Here is an 18,276-nt window from a genome sequence, read left to right on the forward strand (position 1 = left end):
GAGAAATTAAACTTTTTAAGTTTATGAAAAAATTTCGGGTTAGACTTAACTTTTCTGCTAACCTTGACCAAAGTTAAACTAAAACAATTTTGACATCGATATGATGCTACATTTTTAAATGAAAACTGCAAATTTTTTTTTGATTCATGTTTGTTTCTCATTTTCTTACCTCAATCAATTGCTTGTTTTGGACTTTCTTGGACTCAAAACGGACAAAAACTGTCTGTATTAAAGTTGATGTTGTTAAACTCTTAGTTATTCTGAATTATTTGTTTAGTTATTCAAAATGCGATGTTAAATTTTTCTCATAAAACCTTACAATTCAATCAAATAGACTGATCAGGCTCGGCATAAACCGAGCGCTAGAAATCTTTTTTCTCCTGATCGCTTTCCGGTGGTGCTCATTTACGTGGTTTTGTTCACCAGAGCCAAATAACAGGAGCAAGCTTAGTTAACGGCTCGCATTGAGCACTGCCTGCAGGTATTTCAACCATGGTGGAGCGAAAGCGATCGGTGCAAAACCTGGATATAATAATCGCGAAGTGCACGCTCCGCTTTAGTTATGAATTATGATCAAAGACGACATTCATAATACAAGGGACCAACCGTGAGATACTCCCTGTTTTTGAACACTGATGCTCAGAAAGCAGGATTTGTCTTTTAACCGAATATACATGTTAGGCGTCATGTAACCAAAGTAGACCGACTACTTATAAACTAACGTTTCCGGGATTTTTGTGGTTGAACGCATACCTTTTTCACGCCCTATTTACCTATTCTCAGTAGGCTGACTGGGAACAGCAGTTTTTAACCGGTGTATAGTGATTCTTTCTGTACAGTACGCAACAACAGGCTACATTGACAATTGCGCAAAATATGCATTGATAATTATGTACATCGTTTACAAAAAGACGCAGAACAATTCAATAAGTAAAGCAATTGAACGAGCAGACATGAAGGCAGTGTGCACATTGTAAAACAAAGAGCGCTTTTATTATGACGCGATCAAACGACGACAAATTTTTACAAGACCATTTATACATTAGGACGACATGAAATCGAAAAAAAAAACAAAAAAAAATCGTACAAAATTTCTTAATTTTCTTTACACATTTTCAAACGCTAATCTCAACAGGAGTAACTTGGACTTGTCACAGATCGTTCGGACTTCGAGCAACCGGCCCTGTTAGATCAACTGCCCGCTCGATGTAGATCTCTCGGCTGGCAGCTTAGATCTAGTCATTATTTTTGAGAATACTTGATCGAAAGTTCTAGTTTCAGTTCATCCATTTTCGGCAATTAATTGAACCGCAAAGACAAGGAATTTTGTTTCCTTCGTCTTCGAAGTCGAACTTGTAGTCGTAGTTGAGCTGCAAACGCAAAACTCAGCAAATTAATAAGACAGTATGACCACATACACTCATACCGTCTATGCCCATCGTAACTAACACATGCACTTTCATACAATTCATGTACATTCATTCATAGTAACTTCAACCAAAGAATTATTAATAAATAAGTATTGGAAGCTTTGGTATAATTGACACTGCTACTGATGGTAAGATTTCGGTTGCTGACTGCATTTGAATCAAATGAGACAACACAAATTCGTTTCAAATATCACATAGTACTTGTAGAAACAAATCTTATACCTCTTCGCCGCTTAAGATGTGTCTGTTGGAGATAATCATTATTTTCTTTTCTTTTTCAAAGTTGACAACTTCGGCTACGCAGTTGGGATTGCAAGCGTGATTAATGTACCTGGAATAAAAGCAATGGTTATGAGAACAACACGAAACAGGGCCAATTCAAAATACACGGCAATGCGTATGTGTATTAACTTCCATTGTTTTCTTGATATTAACCAGTAACCTTAAATTCCAAGAACACAAAACGCTGTAAGACGTTGACGTTAAACAGAAAAATGTATTTCTCGGAGTGACCAATATTTAACGCACACGAGTCAATTAGGACTAACCTAGCGGGGCCACCAGTAACAGTCGCATCGACGATATAATCGGAGTCGAGCCGGAACATGTAAACTCCTCTGTTGGCTGCCTCGTATTTCTTCTCCCGCTTCTCCGCGACCTCGGAGCGAATGATCTCTCCGATATACTCGATCACCATCGTACCTGGTTCAATGTCCCGGCTTGCGAACAGACCAAGGCCCTGTAGTAATGACGAACGTCAGCGAATAGGGCAGTGTTAGTTTTTCATTGAAAAAGTTCATACCAAAAAAAGGTGGTATACCGTGTGTGTATACTTGGATGTACAAATGAAAACGATAACAGTCAGATGCAAACCTGTATCCTGGATCTCGCCAGGTTCACATTATTCCTCCATTCCGACTTCATACGACGGTATTGTGACGATTTAGAATGGACGAATTGCTTGCCGTACAAGGACGAAGAAGCATCACCGATGCCGGTCGACTCATAATACTCGCTTATTAAGTTGCTTATTAAAGTGTGAGGCCTGTGTTTCAAGGAAGATTTACAAAATATTGAAGATATAAGTGACGTTTTGGAGGTAAGGTTTGCTTATTATTATCATTAAAAAGCCAAGTACGTAATAGAATTGTAAAAAGCTCCTAATAAAAAATAACTGAATACAATGTATCGAAACACAACGATTCTAACTTGTGAAAGAAAATTATTAAAGCTAGGAATCTACAATAAATTACTGACTGAAATTACTGTGCAACTATTACTGCAATACCTTGGTCTCTATGCTAGAGTTAAATGAACGGCTGTACTATCTTATGGCTAATGCTCATACTCTACACTTCAAAAAACTTTTCAAGAAGCAATTCTGCACCTGCCTGCCTGCATGAATCAGCACAACCTCGCATGCTTGACTCAGCATTAATTTTGACTTGCGTTCTAGTTGCCAACGCTGAGCGGCTGAGAACTTATAAAAGATGTCTCTGTGTGCCTGACTGAATAAAAACAAGGTGTTACCACCTGCATGTACGAAAGATGATTCAGGAAAATTTTCGATCCCATCACAATGTAATTTTCAATTTGTTTCCTGCCTTTATGACATGCAAAACTGTAAGTACCTCGTCTGACTAATTATTAAAAGCAACCGGATGCAACTAAAAAATGAGTGAAGCTGTGGCATCTTTCCTCAAAACACTCTGATGAAAAAAAATCTTCAACGGCCACAGTGCAAGGCGCCATTGTGACGTAAATGGATAAGGGATATTTTTTTATCAAAGTAACACTCACTTCTTCCGCGAATGCTTGATGTGCGGCTCGGACCTTGCGCAACCCGTTGGGTTGATCGCTAGTGGGAGCTCAAGGATCGGCGATCGACCGTAACGAAACTTGTAATTGGCACAAAGTTCAATGTTGGGAAGCTAAAAGGGACAAAAGTCATACAGATGTAGCACACATCGTCAAATATTATGCACGAAAAATGCAGCTACTCTGACACGTTACTTAACCTACAACAGCAAAATTACGAAGGCAAGCACCAAGATCAAACTTATGACATTTACGAAGCAAAAATAACTTGACAAGATAAAAGTTCTAAACTTACAGATTCGAGTATGCGGCACACAACTGGGGATGTGAGTCCGTAGATGTTTTCACCGTTGATGTAATCCGGGAAGAGCTTCAACATCTTCTGCTGCGTCCTGAGGTTCGATAACTGCTCCAGAAGATCTCTCCATTGATCTGGACATGATAAGATGAGGATTATGATAAAAAAGAACCAACGCCAAGTTTAAGTCAGGCAAAGACTTTCCTCCGTCAGAGGATAAAAATTAAGATACCACACCAAAGTGTATTTAGATTAATTTGAGGCATAAACGAAATAAAGGTAATCAGTATACAACGACAAGATATTATTCAAATTATGAAAGGCCAGTATAATACTATCCTTCAAAATAAACATGGATAAAGTTACATAGACACACGGCACTCGAAATAAACAAATTTCATCTCACCATTCAACGTTGGTCCCTGCATCTCCATCCACTCTCCTTGCAGATTTTTATCGTTTGATTTTGGCCTCGACGCCACCGCCTGGTACCTGGTGGTGAACCACGGTTTGCCGTCTTTCTCCGTGATCATGCACATGTACTTGCTCCTCTTGCGTGTGTTCTGTGTGGAAAGGCGATAAATCTATATCATAAAATGCCGCACTTTGCCAGATTGTAAAGTTATACGCGGCGCAGATGTACTCGAGTTTACTAAAAGTGAAACGCCACTTACATTACAACTCCAATATATCCTTGTCGCTTTGTAACCGATTGGGTAAATAGCGGTCTTGCTGTGAAACTGAGTCATCTGGTGGGTGGATAACTGTCCAACGGCATAAAACATGAGGGCGCCAACACGCAGAATGTAATTCTTTTCACCTGTGCAAATGTATGCAGCTCTTGTGTAAGAAAGCAATGAAATATTTCGCTATGTCTAATGAACAATTGAACACGCAAGTTTGTGAGTTAACACATTTTCTCCAAGTTAAAAAGAGCAAACCGTTTAATTCAAATCTAAAATGAAAACTTTGCGTAAAATTTACCTTGTGTGAGCTCGCCCTGCTGCATGATGCTGGCGATCTGTTTTGTTTCTTTCCTCTGCACATAGACCTTGCGGAAGACGGCGAGTGATTTGAGCTGTTGGTCATTGTGCTGCGGCGTTCCTGTCTGATTTGAAGACGCCAAGCCATGCACTGGACATAAAACCGTCTTGTCCTGTTGAAGCGAAACAAAGTTCCCGATAAGATTGTGTAGTTACAGTAAGACGTACTATTAAAATGGAGAAGTAAATTTAACCGGTCGGGCAGTTTAGTTTCAATATTGTTAAATTTTAACTTGTTAAGATTTTTAAATTCTATTTCAAAATCGACGGATTGCGCCTAGATGATTAATTGTAGCCTTTCTGCTCATAATGTCACAAACCAAGTCAACCAACCTTGTAGAAGTGGCAACCGCACTGCAGCGCGCATGCGCAGTGGTAGGAATTGCTGCAGCGAGATCGGTTGCAGTGGATGGTGGCACCTTTCTTCTGGCAGACAACACAGAGAGCTGACAGACTGTTTCGAACGGCAATATCCACGTTTATGAGCGCTCCGCCCTACAGAAATAGAAATTTGAGAAAACATTTCTTCTTAACAGGCAAAGTTTAAATGGCGGCTAACCGTATTTACAGAGAAACTGTTAGATGTATTATTATGCGTTTGTGAGAGCTGCAGTCAAGTACCGATTTTGCATTTCAAGTACAAGCACCTGCACTTATAAAAAACTCAAACACGGGTAACCTGCTACCTTTGCCAAATACTAAAACATGTACTGGTTCTAATATCACAGAAAAAAGAACAAAAAAATGACGGAATTTGCATTATTAAGTACTGATAAAAAGTATTTAATTATGTCTGAGTACTCAAAAATTGATATTTTATTCAAGTAGCGGTGGTGTTCATTGTGGTAAGCATGGCTACTGTGTTGGTGATAATGTACGTAATTGATAACACAAATGTATAAATCGGAAACAAAACTTCAAGCTGTTTCGTCTTCTTTTGCAAGGTGAATATCGTTTTAAATTTTTCTTCAAGTAAAACGGGTCTAACAATAGCCCAATATTCCCGAGATGAAAAGCAGAATGTTACCTGGGTCTCATAAACTTCAGCAGACCATAGCGCACAATTGAGATGGATCCAACTATCCACGTCTAGGTTGAGCAATCTAGCGACCCCTTTTGTATCTCCGTCTCCGCAAAGTCCGCACAATACGCACTTCCGCGTGTCCCTCATCTCCGTTGGGGGCTGGAAACATAAATTGTCCGATCACTGACCGATATTACCAGTAGCTTTAAAGTATTATTTGGTAACATATGACATTAGTATCCCAAAGCATCAACGATCTTCAGAGTAGAAGTAGGTGTACCTTTAGCGCCGACCCGTATTTGGTTAGCAGCGCATCGACATCAGGTGGTTGCTTGTGAGCGGTTGCTTTCACCACTGTGATGTTGACATTCCACCTCTTCCATTTGATGCCTTTCCAACGCTTGCTTGTTGGTCTACTTTCCTCACCTGTGCGTTATTATGACATAACAGTAAGTTGCAGTGTTACGTAACAAAACCCCATAGACTTAACAAAACTAAATTACAAGTGGTGTTGACTGACCCGGGCCATTTGATCCTCTTCTTCGACCCCGACTTCGAGCTTTGCCATCGGCTGATTTGACGTCATCGTACGAGTCTTGCGTCATATAAGGTATCACACTTCGCCCCCTAGTGGACACATACTCGGGGTCCGGGTTGGAGTTGATCAATGACGTAATATCGATCTTACGCGTGCGACGTTGGTAGACCTGTGTCGCTTTCCACTTCTTCTTCGGAGAGTGCGTGTTTGTGTTCTGAGTCGAGAAGTAGAAAATTAAATCTTAATTTCAAACAATTGAAATTTAAATAAAAGAAAACGTTAAAGTAATAATTTACAAATGATATATTCAATACATATGCAAAACAATTCAAATAGGCACGTAGTTTGCTGATTAATAAAGTGTTAATTCGTAGAGATTTTTTCACTTGGCTATTTAGAAGGCCATCTGAACACTGTTGCGATAAACGCTATAGCTACAATGCTATACATTGAGTTAAAATCCAGAAGCTTGACCATTGTTAAAACCGATAAAAAAACATACTTTGTTGTTAAAATGATGTGCAAAGAAGCAATCTTTATTGCAGAATATGAGATCTTCCTCTGCCAGGTTTACCTTCACACAAAACAAAGCGTAACAATGCATAGAATTCTTCGAGAAAACTGCTGAGTAATGGGTAAATTAACACAGATTTCAGATTGTGACTAGTAAAAGTAAAAATGCATCATCAGAAATATGTAAGTACATGTACACCAGAATAATTTCACTACACAAGAGATTGCTGGTTAAAAATTTGTTTATATTTATGATGTTTTCAGAAAATTTTGAAAGTTTCCTTTCGCTTGGGCAATAGTATTAAATGAAACTGAAATACATATCAAAAATATTTAGTTAGAATTCTAATTATGCAATTTGCATTATTCTGGTGTTAGAATAAAAATGATGACCAAATCATTCATGCATAACCTTGACAAAATAGGTTACACCAATTCACGACAAACATATCACCCTTTATCTTCTTTGTGAACTTAAATTACGATACATGGAATATACAACTTACACCAAACAAAGGCTTTCTGACGCCGTTTCCAACCACCCATCTGCTACAATGGAAACATTTTCGCTGGCTGGCTGTACCCGAGTCGGCATTGGTTTGATTGGACAATTGCTGTAAACCAATGGAATAGATTGATTTATGGCTGCTTTTCTTCAAAACTGTTTGTTACTTACTTTTGCACTAATTAGCGATGATAATGAAATAAAACAAAAAAAGGGCTTGAAAGTTTACCTTGTCGTCTGCCTTTTCATTTTTTGACTTAGCAGCTTGTTGACCAGACTGCAGCAAAACATGATCACAGTCATAAATAACATCAAGCATCTTGCTTACATGGTTGTTATACAACATACACACATAGAAACACACATGTGCTTACCTTTGATTTTGCGTCATCCTTTGCACTATCAACCATCGTAAAACTTACAATCGACGTACCGAGAGCTCGAGACAACTGAGTGAGTGATTTCTTCACTGCCTGTAACATGCAGACCGACATAAGCCTTTTGATTACTTTCATCTTGAATTATTCATGAGATGAAATACAAATGTTGATGTGAAAAAGTGATAAAACCTTACCTTGGATGTTGCAGATTTGAAAGAGATTGTCACCGTCACTTGGTCTTTGTCCTCAAATGATGCTGAATATAAATGATAAACACAATCGTCAGGTCCATTGCACTAACAGTTATATCAATTTATGTAGGAGGTCTGATAAGTCACTAAATGGATCTGATGTGAAACGCCTGATCTAACTTGTTTAAATTCTAAGAACTTTAACATTATTCTTATGATAGGAAACGTTTTAAGCAAAGGAAGTAAATCAACTACTTTTTCTTGGCTTGGGCAGAACAGGGAGCTCAGGAGAGGCGGCCTGGTAGGAGAAGATGGAATCATCTTTGTATGCGATCGCTTTCATCGATGATAACCTGCTCAAACTCCATCCGGACTTGCTATCCTCTGGCTCTGGTGAGGATGGAGCAACAAGATCTTCGTTCTGCAACCTGAAGAGGAAGAAGAAAGTGGATAAATGATAATAGCCATGGTGGAAATCGATGAGGTGAGCTGAAACGTGTGCGTTTAAACGGTAAAAATTGTAACTGACTCAATATTTATAATTTTTTGGTGACATATTCAAATTTAAGCCTTCCATAGCACGCAACATGAACGAAGATGACATGTCATACTTGGAAGCATCGTCTGGAGGCTCAGGAACAATATGGGGTGGAGTGGGAAGGGAGTCAGGAACTTTAACATGCTGGACACACGATATCGTCATCTTCATCTCATCGGCGGAATCTGCTCTTTCTCGCTTCGGAGATGGGGGCAGCGATGATGGGGGTGTAGGAGGGTTCATGAACTTCAACGGATCCTTCAAAGTTAATATAAAAACGATGTCATATGTGGATATTTCTACTCCGAAAATCAAAACCTTTGATGAAATTTAAGCAGTTCTGAGAACTAAGAACGAACTTCTAACACTTTGCTCCTACAGAGAAATTTTCGGTGACGCTTCAACGCAAATAATGCTAAAAAACATCACCAACAGTTGTAAGTGCCATCCGTGAAAACGAAACATGATATCGTTAGTTATTGGCCGACTTACTTTACATTCTATCAGATCATAATAGTCAGGTAATCCCCGATATGAGCACTTGCCCATCATTCCTTCCAATAACGACTTAGACCGGGTGAGGCCTGTACCTTTTGGCATGCACATGTCATAGTTGATCTTCATGTCGGGTTCAACTAATGACAGCAGAGGAAGCTGGGAAGAAAACAAAAATAATGATAATACAAATCTAAATTCGTTTGGAAGTCACTGTAATAAGATGGTATCTAGTTGATGTAGTAACTTGTACAGAAATGGCTCCATGGAGTGGCACATAAGTATCTATGAGACGCATATCGAGAGAAACCAAAGTGAAAAATCAGAGTTTTGGGAAAAACAGCTTTAAAACAGTTTCAAAGGAAAGCTCTGGTATGTTAAATATTATTAGATATTTTATCTATTCTCTAGTAATCTATAGTTGACAAGCAGAACTTGACGTTAAAAACAAAACACTTTTGCACCAAAAAAAACATATTTGTTTAATCTCTCACCTGCTTCCATGGACCGATATTTTTTCCTGCAGGGGACGATTGTGAAATCTGCAACCCAATCATTCCTGCCACGCTGTGAGACCCATCTGCACCCAGCTCTTCATCCATTTTATCTTGATTTTTTTTCTTCCTCTTCTTTTTCACTCCGGACTTCGCATCTTTGTCCTTGGATGCGCGTCTGGAACGTTTCTTCTTCATGCCATCCTTTAATGATGTAATCAACAGTAAGATCAATTTACTCTTTAACAAAGCTAACGATGAGAATGCTAATAACCTCAACAATCAAACCAGTACACAACAAACATACATACATAGCATTGACTTTTGTTAAATTCCTATAGGCAGACAACAAGCAACGATTCACAGTTTTCCAGCCTTACTGGTAATATACCTTATTAAGCAAGTACGGGTTACTTAGCAACTCCATGTGCTTTTTCAGCTGCTCTGGAGTCAGGTTCATATCGGTTCCAGCTTTTTCCAGCCCAGCAAACGATGTTATTGCAGTTGGCATCGATGCTCCCTGTAATGTTGAATAAAATGTTGAGGCTGTACAAGTGTACATGGCCTGCTACCTTTAGGCCACGACTCATGCCCTGGCATCTAGTCTGTGTGGCCGAGTCACATTGGGCTTACAGGACCCAACAACGATATGTTAAGAAATTAAACAAAGCCTGAAGTTTTGCTAATTTAGAATTAAACAATGGCTTGAAATAGTAATTGGTGGATAGAATGTTTTTAGAAGGAACTTGACGTGAAAAACGTTTATTTTCACCACAAATTTGCACACAAACTTTTCTCTGCTTACCACGCTTCCCGGCTTGAGCATGTGACGAAGCAACTCCTGGTGATTGGTAGACAATGGCGGGCCATAACCAGGTATGAATTGGGAGTGAGAGGTCTGGGGATGGTCAAATGTGAAATTGAATAACTAATATAGATGGCAGACTAGTATTGACGCAAGTGTAGAGTGGTGGTTAATTTATTTGAAGGAAACGAGAAATTCAAGAATTCTGAGATAAAAACTGCAAAGTGCAATAAATTTAATCATTTTAGCCAAATTTAGATTCTTTTGATCGTTATTTTACAAACACACCTTCATGAAGATTTGAGAGTTTGGAGTTGGCGGTTTAGGAGGAAATTTTGTTGGTTTTGGATCTCGCATCCAGCTTGGAGGACTGACAGGCAACCCGCTCTGCTTGGCCTTCTGCAGACGATCCCCATATTCCATCCCATCCCTGATCACGGCACTTATCGTATCATCAACGAGAGCAATCGACTAAAAACAAGACTTCATTTGCCTACAGCGAGCAGTCCTTATTTGAGTCAATGTATATATACTATATAGGATATACTCGACACTCGTAGTGATGATAATATATAAAGGTTGTTGATATTAATGCCATAGCAGGATTTCAGAATTGGTTAAGCTTTTATTGTTTCATAACATACAAGTTTTGTAATCATCAATAATAGTACATCTATTAGCTTAACTCATGCGTAACATGAATCACAATCGTGATTAACTGAAACTGATTAATTATTGATAGCGCAGCATATTCGAGATCATAAAGAGATTATTCTAAAAAATTTTAAGAGTAAATACTGACATTTTCCCGATCTGGATCCAGCGGGGACTCAGTGGAAGGTCTTCCACTCTTCAGAGGAAAAGGAACAACCTGACTTGGAGTGTCTGGGGTTGCTGTTCTGGATCTCGCATCAGGATCGGTCGCGAGGATGATTTCTAGCTCCGATTCAGTAAGTCCGCTCAAGTGGGGGGGAGTTGCAACAACCAGAGATCGATTGAGATTTATAGGTTGAGGTGACACTAAGACGAAAACATTAAGGTTGACCGGTTGGTTGCTGACAAAACCATAACATATTAAAAGAAACTTTAAGAAATGAATCAAATTAGATTTAACAAAATTTTGCGACTTTGGCCATATACCAAGTGAATCATTTGTTACCAATATCTTTCTTCACTTCGTTAACCCAAACTGGTTGCCTGGCAACCAAGAGTGGTGGCGCAGATGATGCTGTAGTGCTCCCATCATCATCATGATCAAGTTTCATCGCTAAAGTCGAAGAAATTTATTGTTGTCTTAATTCAAAAGCGATTAAGATGGTGATCCAAGAACTATATGCATCATCGTGTGCAATAGAACGAGGTTTCCACAATCTTATCCTGGCAAGTTTTGCAAAATCTAGTTAATCAATTCACTCACTTGGTGAGGAACCAGGCAGAGGCATTTTATCAAACGTGGGAGCGGTGGGGGAGGGCGGTATCGGACTAGATAATCCAGATGGTTGGGTCATAGGTCGGTTATCGATATTGCTCTCATGGAAAACGATGCTTGAAGTTGTGGTTGTCGTGGCAGTCTGGATGACATGGATATTGGATAGCATATAGAGATAACATGAAGACCACAAAACTGTGCGCAAGATATGAAAAAATACAACAAAAGAGTGAGATGACACTAACCTGGGATATAATGCTCATGGTAGGGTTGATTGTCATGACTGTAGAATTTGAAACTGCACTGCTCAGTGTGCTGGTGACGGTGTTTATCGTAGTTGTGAGTGTCTTGGCACCTATTGAACCCGCATTCAATTTTAAATTCATATTTGTTGCTTGTGTGGTGGGCACCATCGATGTGGCTATCTTTGCAGATACAGGTTGTGTAGAGAAGACAGTTGTTAATGGAACCGCAGAAGAAACGTTCGTTATGTTCATCGGCGTCCTAATGCTGTTCATTACTGGTGCCACATGCTGGCCAGGCATATGTGGCGTTCCAAATTGCGCAGGTGATGATGCCGGGTGGTATCGTGACGTCATAAACATACCCCCAGGCGAGCTTACGCGCGGCATAAAACCGGAATTGCTCATGTGCATTCCAATGCTTCCAGGCATCGAGTTCTGCAATCGAAAACATAAAAGTGAACAACTGGCTATAAATCATGTCTAATGAACCATGAGAATAACACAGTTGGTAAGGGTTTGACTAAGCAGGATGAGAGCTGATTTCACACCTGGGTCACCATCTGATGCTCGATGATCGTGCTGTCAGCAGATGTGGTCTTTTTCTTCTTTTTTCTTCTTCGCTTTGGCTTCTCCTGAGAGAAATTTTAAAATGAAGTCGTTTAGTTTGTTTTGCTACGACGATGATTCCATTCCACAATTTGGTATTTAACTAACTGAAACCATTAATAAAATCAGACCAATTCTAATACAATAGGAAATGACATAAATGTGTTTTCTGTTTTCTTCAAGTATGTTTACCTCCTGGGAGTTTTGTTGCTGCATCATTGTCATTTGCTGACGATCATAACTCATGAACTGGGGCATCTGCATGAAAGAGGAGGAGGGTATCGTATTTACGGGGATTTCCCCAGCCCCGGTATGAATGGGTTTCATAAGTCCTTGGGTAACCGTCATGTTCCCACCAATGTTAATGTTAACAGACGCAACCTGAGCGTGTTGGCCCCGACTGGGGTCAATTTGGCCCGAGGTGCTAGGCATCATCAATTGTTGGTGAGGTGAACTTGGCACTGTGCCCAATTGCTTGGGCGTACTATCCCCCTGCACGAGATTAGGGTTGGAAAAGGTGGGGTAAGTAGTTGACCCCGATATGATAGCACCGTGTTGCATGATTTGTTGTACTTGAGATGGATTCATTTGCCTGGAACATATCAACAACTGATTTGAATTCATGCGAGCTTGACAATGTCAGTCAGATGTTGTAAGTTTATAACACAGTTTTCAAACCTACAGAACTAGTGATACGATACAGAAGCGTAATGTTAAATAAACAGATATGGGTTCAAACCTTAGACCGGGCATCTTCTGTAACTGAGCGAACAGTGCTTCCTGCTGCTGCATAGACATCGGACCTGATGTTCCAGTGACATTTTGAGCACCGCTCACAACAGTGGCAGGAGTTGAGAACACCGATTGCACCATCGATGAACTGACGTTAGGCGTCGAAACTGCAACCACAATGTTGCTGCCAGTCAAGGAGGATGGTGTGTTTAGTAGTGTACCAGCTACTCTACTGGTAACCGATGGTAATTGATTAGACACAGCACCAACAGCAGACGGTCTGATCATTCCTTGGGCTTGTTGTGGAATTTGTAACTGTTGTGGTGAAACCATTTGCACCATTTCCGATGAACCCTGAAATAAGCCATATTTGTATTTCAATAACCAAAGCTAAAACCAAAACGGGGTGTCCAAGCATTAAATGGAAATCTGTTAACGTTATTAACTGTGCAGTGATTTGCACTCTGCAGCTGTACCTGTTGTGGCAACACACTTACAGGTCGATTCACGGTAATTGGTACGAAAGGAACAGATCCTTGCTTCATGTTATAGTCCTGCACACGCTCACTGTGACGTAGTTGCTCTTTGCGAATCTGCCGTGCAATATCATATTATGCTTAATGAACGTATAGTTCTAGGCCGTTGAGAGTGCAGACCGATACTGCGAAACTACTTTGGCAAAAACGTTAATGAACTGTGTGGTAGAGAGCATTTATGACAAACCCACCTCATCGAGCTTATGCTGAGTGTCAATCTGTTGCTTGCTAACCATTGTTAGTGTCTCAGCATCGATCGGCGACAATTCCTCACCATTTTTACGGCTTAATCTTTGCTTTTTGGTCAATGCAAGCTTTGCTGACTTCTGCTGCTTCGCAACTTGTTCCAGTTGTTTTAGTTGCATCTGTAAGATTTTAGTAGAATTGATCAATGTGGTACGACAAGAAGTTACTTCAATTCTAGTTACGCATGAAAAATTGATGGATATTACACGGAACAAATTAGTGAGTTTAAAGCAATAGCGGCAAGTTATTAGTGAACGAAGCTAAGTTAAAATGCAAATATTAGCAATACCTGTATAAGAGCTTGATGTTGAATCAAAAATTCCTCATAACGCTTCTTGTTCTCGAGCGAATCACCTTCTGTCACTGGAGGAGAACCACTCGATGCTCCTGAAACCACTTTCAAATTTAATATCGTCACAAGCAGTGTTGTAAATATCACTTTTTGCAAATAAATACATGGCAAACCTTGAGGTGGCATGTTCTGTAGTCCGCTAGGTACACTAGTCCAGTTAGTGGTGGCGGTAGGGTGCTGGACGACTGGACCTGATGAGAAGGTACCTTGCGGTCCTGCTTGACTTGTGGTGCTGCTGTTGATAACCTGCAAATTTTATATATGTTTGCATTATCTACAACCTGGTTATTGCCTAATGTCAATATGCCACAATGTACACGATTGGTTGCTTGACTTAATATTCATGTAAGTTATCGAAAGAATATTGATTGTATATTTATCATTTTCAACCATTGTTCAGAAATCAAAGTTTGATGATCCATTACCTGATTTATGCCCGACAGAACCTTCAGCTTGGCTTGCATGATCTTGTCATAGCTGACATCAGGTTGCTCCACTTCACCAGAAAACACCGGCAGCATCACCTGCTGCTGTTGTTGTTGCATCATTACTTGGTTTATTTTCTCGCGCCTGCAAGATTAAGTTTTAAATTCTTACTTTACAGACAATAAAAAATTTATTCCTCAACATTTTGAAATATATGATACTGAATTAAAACTAATTTATGTTTTAAAGAAAGTTTATACAAGGAGAACAACTGTAATAGGATCTGCAATTTTAGAAGAGGAATCTTGCTCTGGTCAAAGATGCATACCTAGCTCTCTCCTGCTCTCTTTTTTCCTCGTCCAATAGGTCCTGCAAGATTAAAGGCTGTTCCTTGATGAGGAGCGGCTTCTTCGTCTTAGATGTAGGTGGTGGATGCTGTGCATTTATGGGAGCTTGCTGAACTGGTACGGTCGAGTTTATGAAAGCGTTCGATTCAGATGTGGCATGCATCATCATCACCGATGTTGGTGGGTGCAGATGCGAAGCTGAATAAGGAGCAGGAGGGATTTAATGACGAAAACTAGCCTGTGTTAACTGTTTATGTGGCTAAAATTATTATTTCTAAACCTCTTGCTTATAAATTCCCAGGGAACGATTCCCCCAAATACCTCTTTTATAGTTGGTTGGGTAAGCGTTTAAACCAGGAGTCCGCGAATACTTTTTGGCGCGGCCCTTAAAAAATGGTTCTAAATTCCCGCTACCCAAGCATTTTGTGAGCATATAATTGTAACAAAAAAAGCATAACTGGTTGCGCATGTGTTCTCGACTATTATTGCATTGTTACGTAGTAATTACGTAAAAATGCAATAATAATTGTAATTAGAGGTTTAAAAAAGCTGAAGTTCATTGTTACACAGATGCGATGCTTATATTTATGGTAAGTTTAAAATATTTCACGATCCAGACTGGAAGGTCTCACAACCCAAATTTGGGTTGCGACCCACTATTTGCGGACCCCTGCTGTAAACGACTGAGATATTTGAAGTGTAAGTACCTGCAGAAACTTCGCTGAGTGATGAAGCTACAACAGCTGAAATCTCAGTTTTAACTGCATTTTGATGAACTGTTTGACTTGCATTCGGCATTGCAAAACCAGGGACCGTAGGCTGTTGAGCCTGCATACTAAGTGACAAAGTGGTAACAGGGGTTTGTGTTGATGAGATCTTTACCATGCCAGCCGTAGCATGGGATATATTGCCTTGTATCTGCTCTGTTGTAGAGCTAAAAGTAGGCGTTGTGTTGCACACACAAGTTAAAGAAGTGATGTCAGTTGAAGATGGAACTGACAATCGGGCAGGTGTGTTTGGGTTCAGTAGAACTTCTGCAGCAGTGCTGGTTGCTGGGATAGTTGTTTTTGAAACAGCAGTTGTGCCCACATTTTCAACAGGTTTGAGCTGATTATTTGCTGTTGTGCCTGAGGTGTCCATGGATTTGGAAGTTGATACGAAGAGCTTACTTTCATCGATTTCACTAGATGTAGATTTGGGATGATTTTCAGGTTCTTTGGTGTCAGCAGATTTCACAGTTTCACTCTCACAACCGGATGTAAGAGTTTTTGTCTGTTTTTCCTCATCTTCTCTCGATTTGGAAACCGTCTTCTCTGTGGTATTGTCACCAGTGTCAACTACCTCTTTTTTCTGCTTTCCCAATTTCTCTTCAGTAACAGAATTATAGTGGCCATCTTTACCCTGTAGGTCTCCACTGACGCTAACATCTATCTCATTTTCCTTCTGATTTTCAGAACTTTGTTCGACATTCTTCTCATCATCAGCAGGTTTAGTTACCACCCCAGCAGCAACATTGATGTTTCTTTCTTCCTTCCTGTTGTCAGTGTCACGAATTTGTGGATCATCCTCTTTTGTGCTAGATGTTGTAGCTTGAACAGAAGACAAACTGGATTCTTTACGAGTGGGAGAATTTGTAATTTTGCGTGAGTCCGTCATTTTACTTGATTCTTCTTCTGAGAGGTTCTTTTGGTCATTATGCTCTGTTGCTTTATCGCTTTCATCAGCACCTTTTGCTGTGACAGGTTCCTCAACTATAACATGAAACATTGCAAATTTAAAATTTCATTGAGTGACAATCAAAATCAATACTAGGGAGATTTTTTTAACAACAACAATCAAAAGATTTTGAAATTTTTATCATGCTTAATAAGCCACTCACCACCAGATGTTTGTTGTGTCTTGTCAGTATTTTCAACATTATCTTGTTGTGTTTCTGTTGTTTTTGTTTCATGAAGGCCTATTTTAGGTACGGGGGATTTTGTAACAGATTCGGACACTGATGGAGCTATCGTTTCCAAAGTAGTTTCTGTCCTTTCGTCAACTTTTGTACCCTCATGAGTTCCCTGATTTAATTTGTCATTCGGTTTCGAATGAAGACCCACAGTAGGCATTACAGCTTCAACCTGACCGCCCACTTTGTTTCCACTTGAATTTTGTTCAGAGTTTTCAGCGGAAGTGGTTTCAGGTGGTGGCTGTAGAGTCGTGGTACCTGCTGTTTGGAACCCGGTGGCACTGGCAGAAGTCTGATCGAACGGTTCCGACTTGACAGATTTCAAGGAAATCTCAGACAGTTGTGCAGAAGTTGTGACCGTTGTTGGAACACTACCAATGGGAGTCGTCGGTGGAATCGCTGTAGCTTCCACTTTTGTAGTCGCTGGGGAAGCGGAAGGTACAGATGATGCCAGCAAAGCTGCTACACTTGTGTTGGTGGATGTGGAGGCCAGCTGGGAAATAGCCGGTTTAATGTCCTGAAAGTACACAGAGGATGTATGTAGAATAGATGCTTGTTACCGGGATAGAAAGTCATAACAAATTAACCTCACAAAAGCTTTAGAAAAACACATTTAGTTCTTAACCCGCATAATCTATAATGAACACAGTGAAATGCACTGTACTTAAGTATTGTCTATAAAGCATGGTTATGCAAGTGCAATAGTGCATGTTCCATATCCTGACGTACAAGTTTAATTACCTTTGGCGTTGCTGGGGACAAATTCGGCTGTGTAACTGTGGAAGAAACAGGCAACACTGCTCCAGCCCTTATGATCTGCTCGCGACGAACGGCAGGGTCAGGCTGGGTTGAATGCCGGAGCTCAATGTAACCACCAGTGACAGGCACCTGGCCCTAATAACATGCCAAAGATCAAATCATAGAAAAGCTTTCAAGATTTTTCAAAAAATACACAAATGAAGTCCATACAGCTGCAAAAAATTGATCCCTACTAAAGTTGATCGTAATTATCCCGTCTAAAGTTGCGTAAACTTACAGCTATGTTATGAACTGATGGACTGGGTGCAGAAGAATTAGGGGTAGGTGTTCGTGGGGGAAATCTTTCGACACCAAATGAAGAAACATTGCCAGATGTTTGTAAATTCGGAGGAGGATGTAAGCTCTGTGAAAATGATGGTGATGGTGGCATTCCTGAAATGACAAAATCAGTTAAAAACTACTAAGATTAGGGTCGTAGTGCACAGTCTCTCAAAAGCACGACTGTTACCAAGCACATTGAAAATTATTTATATTCAATAATGAGCTTATGCTCATTATAGATATTCTTATCAAAA

The 18,276-nt window shown here is 39.9% G+C and overlaps 1 protein-coding gene across 4 annotated transcripts in view; it reads right to left on the reverse strand.

The window, feature by feature from the left end:
• Positions 1-800: 800 nt before the first annotated feature.
• Positions 801-18,276, reverse strand: part of LOC143466148 (histone-lysine N-methyltransferase 2C-like) — a 33,161-nt gene continuing 15,685 nt past the window's right edge. For 2 of the 4 annotated variants that reach the window (XM_076964779.1, XM_076964776.1), the window contains exons 45-86: positions 17,979-18,133; positions 17,684-17,836; positions 16,871-17,459; positions 15,699-16,742; positions 14,973-15,189; positions 14,644-14,788; positions 14,332-14,464; positions 14,156-14,253; positions 13,812-13,985; positions 13,561-13,677; positions 13,092-13,438; positions 12,545-12,944; positions 12,295-12,378; positions 11,747-12,181; positions 11,490-11,643; positions 11,232-11,339; positions 10,875-11,092; positions 10,361-10,543; positions 10,073-10,165; positions 9,659-9,787; positions 9,268-9,471; positions 8,771-8,932; positions 8,352-8,536; positions 7,996-8,168; positions 7,744-7,805; positions 7,544-7,642; positions 7,399-7,446; positions 7,171-7,278; positions 6,654-6,725; positions 6,134-6,365; positions 5,894-6,039; positions 5,617-5,772; positions 4,923-5,084; positions 4,531-4,702; positions 4,221-4,366; positions 3,953-4,109; positions 3,544-3,680; positions 3,231-3,361; positions 2,304-2,475; positions 1,979-2,169; positions 1,653-1,761; positions 801-1,370 (exon numbers count right to left, since the gene is read on the reverse strand). In XM_076964779.1, the coding sequence (XP_076820894.1) occupies positions 1,278-1,370; positions 1,653-1,761; positions 1,979-2,169; positions 2,304-2,475; positions 3,231-3,361; positions 3,544-3,680; positions 3,953-4,109; positions 4,221-4,366; positions 4,531-4,702; positions 4,923-5,084; positions 5,617-5,772; positions 5,894-6,039; positions 6,134-6,365; positions 6,654-6,725; positions 7,171-7,278; positions 7,399-7,446; positions 7,544-7,642; positions 7,744-7,805; positions 7,996-8,168; positions 8,352-8,536; positions 8,771-8,932; positions 9,268-9,471; positions 9,659-9,787; positions 10,073-10,165; positions 10,361-10,543; positions 10,875-11,092; positions 11,232-11,339; positions 11,490-11,643; positions 11,747-12,181; positions 12,295-12,378; positions 12,545-12,944; positions 13,092-13,438; positions 13,561-13,677; positions 13,812-13,985; positions 14,156-14,253; positions 14,332-14,464; positions 14,644-14,788; positions 14,973-15,189; positions 15,699-16,742; positions 16,871-17,459; positions 17,684-17,836; positions 17,979-18,133 (8,093 nt within the window). In that variant the 3' untranslated portion in view covers positions 801-1,277. The remainder of the gene's footprint in view (positions 1,371-1,652; positions 1,762-1,978; positions 2,170-2,303; positions 2,476-3,230; positions 3,362-3,543; positions 3,681-3,952; positions 4,110-4,220; positions 4,367-4,530; positions 4,703-4,922; positions 5,085-5,616; positions 5,773-5,893; positions 6,040-6,133; positions 6,366-6,653; positions 6,726-7,170; positions 7,279-7,398; positions 7,447-7,543; positions 7,643-7,743; positions 7,806-7,995; positions 8,169-8,351; positions 8,537-8,770; positions 8,933-9,267; positions 9,472-9,658; positions 9,788-10,072; positions 10,166-10,360; positions 10,544-10,874; positions 11,093-11,231; positions 11,340-11,489; positions 11,644-11,746; positions 12,182-12,294; positions 12,379-12,544; positions 12,945-13,091; positions 13,439-13,560; positions 13,678-13,811; positions 13,986-14,155; positions 14,254-14,331; positions 14,465-14,643; positions 14,789-14,972; positions 15,190-15,698; positions 16,743-16,870; positions 17,460-17,683; positions 17,837-17,978; positions 18,134-18,276) is intronic. The other 2 variants (XM_076964778.1, XM_076964777.1) reach the window with 2 other exon arrangements.

Source organism: Clavelina lepadiformis, chromosome 7 (genome assembly GCF_947623445.1).
Source record: "Clavelina lepadiformis chromosome 7, kaClaLepa1.1, whole genome shotgun sequence".
NCBI classification, from domain to species: domain Eukaryota; kingdom Metazoa; phylum Chordata; class Ascidiacea; order Aplousobranchia; family Clavelinidae; genus Clavelina; species Clavelina lepadiformis.